The following is an 8,508-nucleotide window of genomic DNA, read 5'->3' on the forward strand; positions in this document are numbered from 1 at the left end:
ATAGCAGATGGGGATCTGTGAAATGTATTCATCAGCCTGAATCGTCGTCCCTTGCGCAATTGAAGAAGGCCTTTTTCAGTAGCGCGTGAGCTGTAACACTTTAGGAGGGCGGTCACGTGTGTTTGCGAGGCGGAGGTCCTGAGTTCGAGTCTCGGTATGAGCTGAATCATAGGTACAATGCACCCACTCCAATCTGCCTACCACTCCCAACAGATCCAAGGAAGATGCCATTTCCATCACTATTCAAACGGCCGTAACACATCTGGACAAGAGGAAAACCTACGTGAGAATTCTGTTCATTGACTACAGTTCAGCATTCAACACTATTGTTCCCTCCAAGCTGGACACCAAGCTCAGGTCTGGACACCACCCTCTGCCACTGGATCCTGGACTTCCTGACGGGCAGACCACAGGCTGTAAAGATTGGCAACAACACCTCCTCCACACTGACTCTTAACACAGGGGCCCCCCAGGGGTGTGTTCTCAGCCCTCTGCTGTACTCCCTGTTCACCCACGACTGTTTGGATGGGCCACCATCCCTGTGGAACGCTTTTCACACCTTGTAGAGTCCATGCCCCGACGAATTGAGGCTGTTCTGATGGCAAAGGGGGGGTGCAACTCAATATTAGGAAGGTGGTCTTAATGTTTTGTCCACTCAGTGTATATACAATATATTTGTCCTCAACTGTATTAGTCTATTATATGAATGTTAATCTAAGCATTCTTTTCAGTAGCATCATGTATGGAGAATCACAAACAATGAGTGAGTGGTTTCAAATCTGATATTATGAAAGCAGGAAGGTGATGTTCTGCCTGTTCTAGAGGAGATAAATCTACAGGTACTGTATTTACCTCCAGGAGATGAGGTTTCCCCAGACCAGGGTACCTGTGGGGATTCTGGGAATAAAGAAGAGGCGAGTGAGTGGCTTAGGTCTAGAGCAGGTGTATTCAACTGGGGGTCCGTGCCACCTAGGGGTATTGAATTCAAAAAATAATAATACCGCTAGCAGCATCTACATATACCTACAGTAGAAAAGAGGATAATCTTCTTTCTAATGACGTCAACTTTATTTCTCACCTCCTAATATTGAGCAAATTACACTCATTGGAGCTAATTATACTCACTGGAGTATCTGACACAAGCTTTGAAAAAGCACCCGCGAATACCACTCACAAGTGCCACAGGCTGCTGGTAAGCTTTCTGAACTTCATTTTTGCCAACACATGGCTAACCTTTGTTTAACCAGCTAAACAGCTGCTATTAGTGAAAATGTGTTTGGAGTTACCTTTCTATCTAATAGGCTATGTTAGAGTTTATACTTCCAATTATAATATATCAAATCTATTTATTTTAAAATGTTCACTACTTTTCCTTTCCATTCACCTGATGATAAGACAAAACATGTAAAAAATGTTTTGCTAACATATGATGGGGGTCCCTGGGTGGCCGGTTTGCCTGGGCAGGGTCCATTGGAAAGAAAAGGTTGAAGACCCCAGGTCTACAGTGCTGGTGCACATCCTAACCTGTTTAGCCTACTAAAAACATAGTCAGAATGGAAAGGAATAAACCATAGAGAATTCTGATTGAATTGAATGGGTTCTAATTCTATGAATTGTAATTCTGGGACTCAAAAACTCATTGAAACTGGCATGTGAATAGACAAGTGTTTTCCTACGCTGAATATGATGGAAAGGGTAAAGGGGTATCAAGATAGTTCAATAAAGCCCTGTATAAACCCAACCATTGACAGCCTACCATTCCAGTCAGCACTCTCTCGCTTTGCACCTGCTAGGTCGCCATGTCCGTTTCCAGGGCCAGGACTGTGCTGGTGTCCAGGTACCTGTCACTTTGCTCTTCTGCCATGTCGATGTCCAGAAAGTGACAGTCATCATTGCGCTCTTCCCTGCGCCTTCCTCCTCCCTGAACCTACATCCTCTTTCCTGCATCCAGGTAGGAGATGAGCCGAGCAACGATCTCTCGACAACCAACAGGTCTTGTTCACCCAGGCACCTGTCCAGAGCTTCCTGAATTCTTAATTACTGTTCTTTGGTTCATCACTGCACCAATACAAATTCATGAGGATGTTTAAAATCTTCAACTGTAATAACTTATACATTATCAGTCCACTCTGGACCAAGCATCAAGCCAGTTGAACTTAATACACAACCACTACACACAGAGGTAGCGTTCAATGGGGAAACCATCCAAACTGTTAAAAAAAAACAGTTTTTATAAGAAAACGTCAGTAGTGTGGAGCCATTCCTCTTACAACTAGGGACAGGAGTTTTTCCCTGGTCTGGTCACGTGGTGAGGAAAAACTCCTGGCCCTGCCTATCATTATGCCGAGTAGAGTAGTGTGAAGTTGCCTCGAGATGCTGATGTTGGGTCAGTGTAGCATTTTCCCCCACTAATGGTTAAGGATAAGATTGGGGGAGAGGAAGCTGATCCTAGATCTGTACCTAGGGGAAACTTCACCCTGGAACACTCAGGACAGCCCAACGTCCTGTGGCCTGCTGCCAGTGTGGACGAGGAGGTGCTTCTTCATGTGGCCTGACTGGGTGAAGCACTTCCCGCAGTAGACACATTGAAACGGTTTCTCTCCAGTGTGCACCCTCTCGTGCATCTTCAGCTGGTGGCTGTGGGAGAAGCGCTTGGTGCAGTGGCTGCAGCCGTATGGTTTCTCCCCCGTATGGACCCGCATGTGCCTCCGCAGGTGCGCCGGCTGGGGGAAGGGCTTTCCGCAAAGAGTGCACCGGAGCTGCCTCTTGGGCGAGTGAGACGTTAGCTGTTGCGGCTGCTTTTCTATGCCTTTCGATGAAGAAGTGGTGCATATGTTGAAATTCAAGAAGGGGGCTGGCTTCCCTCTTTGGGGAACCTGTTGGAGAGTAACCCTTGGAGATGAAAAGCTGTTTGGGGAGGACAGTCCATTGAAATCTGGCATCTTGGATCTTGATCCTACAGTTCTCCCTTGCTCTGTGTTTTGAGTGTCAGTGGGACACTTTGTCTGTCCAGACTCCATTCCCCCTCTTCCTCTGTTGTCCACAAGCTGCCTGCCCTCTGAACAGACCTCTCCAGACGTCCATTCTGAACTCATATCTGCCTCCACTTTAATGGGAACCGAGTCCACCAGCATCACATCAGGCAGCCAGTCCAGAGAGCCCAAAGCAGACATGCAGACCCCAGAGTTACCAGGTGCCCCTCTCCTCTCTGGATGTTCAGACAGCCTCTTGGAGTCTGGCCCTGCATTGTGAGGAGCATTCACAGTTCGGTTGTCAGTCTCTTGCTTCTCTGTCCATTGAGACAGGCTGTATGCTATGGGTTGATGGTCAGTTTCCCAGGTCACACACTCAGCAACCTGATGGTCCTGCCTTGCTCTGTTGTATGGTGACGCTGGATGCTGGAACGTCTGGTTTTCAGGTTCTATATTGAGTGTGGTGTCTGGAGCTCTGTGTCTGTTACCCTGCTGGTCCAGAAGGTCTGTGGTTTCAATAGATGATGAAGCACCTGGTTCTGCCACAACGATCTTGTCACTGGTCTCACTGACCGGTTGGACAATCTCTGAAATGGGGCAAAGTAAAGCACAACATCAGCTTCCTGTAGTGGAGACTGATTCTTCTTTGCCTTATTTATTAGTGATGGGTTATGACTAAGAAGTTAATCAAATACTGTAATAAACCTTGACGGCTTCACTCAACATAAAGTGTAAATTGCATAGATTTGATAAGTTGCACAAAAATACCTTCTGTTCTGCTGGTGTCAAGGTTCTCCATTTTGATAAGAGGTGCGTCTTGCATATCTGCCATCTGTTTTGTATTCATCAGAAACATTTTATTAGAAAAATATCCCCACCACCATTTGAAATATGAAGGAAAAATAATGTGACAGTGTCTATGACAACTGACCTGCATGCCCCCATCCTGGTCTGTCGCTGTGCATCCTGAGTCTCTCCAGATGGTGACATCCTGCTTTAAGATGCCCCCTTCACTGTCCGCAAAACGATTCTCCACTGCACCAGAAAACAGAAACCCTCATAAACGTTATATATTCTACATGACCCATTATTTTGAACGTGTTGAAATATGGTAAAAAACCTACAATATCCAAGTCTGCCTGTGGACTTTCCAACGAAGCTCTCTCTTCCCCGGGCAACATGATCGGTGTCCACGCGCCTGTGAACTGTGCGTCGCAGGGCTCCGAATCTCTCTGCGCTCTGTTGAGAACTCTGGTATTTTGTCAACATCAGCTTTCTCCGCAGGTTATTGATTTCTTTCTGGCTATGGGAAATTTCCAAACGTAAGGCAGCATGGCCGTCATCTACAAGTTTGCAGATTTCGGCAACGGCTGCATTCGCCAAAACCTCAATGATGGAGGCTAGCTGAGCATGAAAGGCGACGGTATCGGTCATGTCCTTGGCACTATGTCTATGTTAAACACTTATGTTATAGTAATTTGCATTGCAGTGTTCAGTCAACGTCCTCACAGTTCACACGGTATGCTTCACACGTATATATTTTTACCTGTGAAGCCAGACACAATAAGGATTATCCACAATAGTGGCATTTAATGTTCGCTTTCAAAATAAATGTCCGCTAATGGAAGTGATTAAAATGGTTACAAATATTGGAATCATGACATATTTTGACTAGATAATGCTAAATAATTTCGGAATGTTATATAAATGTAACAAAAATAATTGGTTAATTCCACACAAAAAAAGTTAGTTTAAATCGCACTGTGGATGTATTAGACTTTAGAATTGCATTAGGGGCATACTTACATTTCGCTGTACAGCCTTATCTATGGATCTTGGGTCCATGAAATGGGGTAACAGCCTACTCGGTGACACCCACAGATTACAATACTTCAGAGTTTACACATATTAGCATCGTAGCTCATATCAGGGTATTTTAATTGTGGGAAATCAGTTCACTATTCCGCCTATTGTGGGTATTGAACATACATATTGCGATAGGGTATCAGCCTACTCAGAGCTTAATGTGGCTATTTTCAGAGTGGTTTCAGAGTCCCACAATATAAACTACAACGCTAATATCTGTGTGAACTCTTCAGAATTGTAATTTGTTGGTGTAACTGAGTAGGCTGATAACCCATGCTGATAACCCATGCTGATAACCCATTTCATGGACCCAAGATCCATAGGTAAGGCTGTACAGTGCATATAAGTATGCCCCCAATGCAATTCTAGTCTAATACATCCACAATGGGATTTCAACTGTTTTTTGTACTTTTTTTTGTATCAAAATAACGAAATGATTTATATAATATTCCAACCTTGTTTGAATGATCTAGTCAAAATAAGGGGGTGCGTTTGTAAATTGCCTCCAGTGTGTCAGAGTGTGCTCTGGGCCATTCGTAAATTCAAAGTGTTGTCAGTTTGTCCGTTCTTAAATTCAGAGCGTTTCGCTCTGGCTGAGGAGTAGGGTTGATCTGAGCGTTCTGACCTCACAACTGCAGTCAAGCGCCAAAGCTAACTGGCTAAAGTTGGCTAGTTTGCTAGCTACTTCCAGACACAAATGAGAGAACACCTCACTCTGACCATTTTACTTGCCCTAGAAGAGCTAGTTAGGCTATTTTCGTGTTATCTAGAGCATTAGTGACTCTAACTGTGCTGCTTGCAACAATTGAATTCCGTTTTTTGCCAACCTTTACTGACACCCGTCATATTCAACTGGTGTTGCGCGCTCGTAAACTTAGTTATTCTGAGCTCTGCCACACTCAAACGAGAGTTCTCTGAAATCGGAGTAGATAGCCAGAGTGAATTTACAAACGCACCCAAGGCATGATTCCGCTTGTATCCGTTTGAATCAGTGAATGGGGAAGTTTTATTTTGAAGGCGACCCGCAAATTCCACCATTGCGGCTAATCCTTATTGTGGCTAGCTTCTCGCAGGTTCTCTTTTTTGTTTGTTTTTGTTCCGGAAACAAAAAATGTCTGCTACTTTGTGGATCGTTTTTCAAAATAAAGGTGTGATTTCAAAATAAAGATTGGTTACACACACACACACGACTTATGTTAGTTCCAACATTGCTACCTGCTGCTGTATCATATTGAAGCTACTAAAAGGAATCAAATGTTTAAAACAAAATCTGCCTTTTACTTTCAATTAAGTGAATTAAATCAAATCTTTGTCCTCCAAATATGATTATTTTACTATTTGGTTCAAGTACAAAAATACATTATCAGCATACAACCTGAATTTAAAAGGAATCAATTCCTTCAGTTAAAAGTAAGTACATCAAAGAGAAGGCTAAGGGTTAGTAGTCTCAAAACTAACTTAAGCACCACACTGAGAATGCACTCTGACTCTGAATAATATAACAGTAGAAAGATTTAAGAAATCTGAATATAGAATGGATAAATAGCCAATTGGATTTCAGATAGTCCTGAGTAATAGCTAAACAATTAAATAACATTTTTCCTTTTGTTTTTATAATAAATTAGAATATTGTAAATAAAAATAAAAATTATACAGACTACGGTTTGCAACTGCACATGGGGACAAAGATCGTACTTTTGGGAGAAATGTCCTCTGGTCTGATGAAACAAAAATAGAACTGTTTGGCCATAATGACCATCATTATGTTTGGAGGAAAAAGGGTGTGGCTTGCAAGCTGAAGAACACCATCCCAACCGTGAAGCACAGGGGTGGCAGCATCATGCTGTGGGGGTGCTTTGCTGCAGGAGGGACTGGTGCACTTCACAAAATAGATGGCATCACGAGGAAGGAAAATTATGTGGATATATTGAAGCAACATCTCAAGACATCAGTCAGGAAGTTAAAGGTTGGTCGCAAATGGGTCTTCCAAATGGACAATGACCCCAAGCATACTTCCAAAGTTGTGGCAAAATGGCTTAAGGACAACAAAGTCAAGGTATTGGAGTGGCCATCACAAAGCCCTGACCTCAATCCTATAGAACATTTGTGGGCAGAACTGAAAAAGCGTGTGCGAACAAGGAGGCCTACAAACCTGACTCAGTTACACCAGCTCTGTCAGGAGGAGTGGGCCAAAATTCACCCAACTTATTGTGGGAAGCTTGTGGAAGGCTACCCGAAAGTTTGACCCAAATTACATTTTTTAAAACATTTTAATAATTTAGCAGACGCTCTTATCCAGAGCGACTTACAGTTAGTGAGTGCATACATTTTCATACTGGCCCCCCGTGGGAATCGAACCCACAACTCTGGTGTTGCAAGCACCATGCTCTACCAACTGAGCTACATTTACATTTACGTAATTTAGCAGACGCTCTTATCCAGGGCGACTTACAGTTAGTGCATACATTATTATTTTTTAAAAAAAAATTCATACTGGCCCCCCATGGGGCAAGTTAAACAATTTAAAGGCAATGCTACCAAATACTAAATGAGTGTATGTAAACTGCTGACCCACTGGGAATGTGATGAAAGAAATAAAAGCTGAAATAAATCATTCTCTCTACTATTATTCTGACATTTCACATTCTTAAAATAAAGTGGTGATCCTAACTGACCAAAGACAGGGAATTTTTACTAGGATTAAATGTCAGGAATTGTGAAAAACTGAGTTTAAATGTATTTGGCTAAGGTGTATGTAAACTTCCGACTTCAACTTTATATATAAATAATGGTTTATGTCATAATTCACAGTAACCTGTAATCACAATGTTCTGGCTTCTCCTCATTTCAGTAACTACTTGGGTTCAGGATTAGATCTCTGGAAAAGAAACAAAGAACAGGACAAAAGATTGTCAGACACAAACCAGAATGGAAAACATGAAATACGAATGCACAAGTAAAGAATCTTAAGCCTATGGGACACAGACACTTTAAAACCACCAGAACTTTGATTTGCCTATAGTATGTTTGACACTATTTAATAAAAAATGGTACACTTTCAATTAGGGATGTGACAAATTGACAATTTCGCTTAATGTTTAAACAGCCATTTTTATATAGTTTTTCTGTTAAAACAATAACAAATCTTAAAATTCCACGTCAATTTACAATGAAGAATAATGGTCCTATTATCCATGTATGATCGCTAGGGCCGGGCAATGAAGTTATATCTACCGCAACCGTTTACAGACATAGAACACAGATACAGTAACATGTTGATAGCTACAATTGATAACTTTTCAGACATTAAAAAACAATTCTGCATCAGGTCAGTACCTTTACAGATAGTATAATTCTGCTCCGGTGTAAAATGTTGGGTATTTTTCCCCCTGACAACAATAAACGTTGCTGTGTGATGTGCTGCTGTGTTGTTTATTATGCAGTGTATTGTATGGTAGCTAGATGCGTTTTATTTCTACTAAATGTCTTGGTCAGTGGCGATGCGTCATTCGGGCAGGTGGGGCTCAAAACAGGTTCGGCTCTGCCCCACCTGCCCTGAATGACGCATGATGTTTAGCAACAAATAAATAAAAATACTTTATTTTTTTGGGCTGTTTTGCATATTATTTTGGCATTAATACGTGTCACATACCAGTTTGAAAATGTAAAA

General features: G+C 42.3%; 1 protein-coding gene across 1 annotated transcript; it reads right to left on the bottom strand.

Moving 5' to 3' along the window:
- Positions 1–2,486: 2,486 nt before the first annotated feature.
- On the bottom strand, positions 2,487–4,406 carry LOC311110436 (uncharacterized protein; the record flags this gene model as incomplete). Its single annotated transcript, XM_084188983.1, has 4 exons — positions 2,487–3,559; positions 3,741–3,804; positions 3,904–4,007; positions 4,112–4,406. 4 exons carry the CDS (start codon positions 4,404–4,406, stop codon positions 2,487–2,489), a joined length of 1,536 nt encoding a protein of 511 aa, XP_084045109.1.
- Positions 4,407–8,508: the final 4,102 nt, after the last annotated feature.

The sequence above is a fragment of the Coregonus lavaretus genome, assembly GCF_964263955.1.
Source record: "Coregonus lavaretus genome assembly, contig: SUPER_35_unloc_6, whole genome shotgun sequence".
Classification (NCBI taxonomy): domain Eukaryota; kingdom Metazoa; phylum Chordata; class Actinopteri; order Salmoniformes; family Salmonidae; genus Coregonus; species Coregonus lavaretus.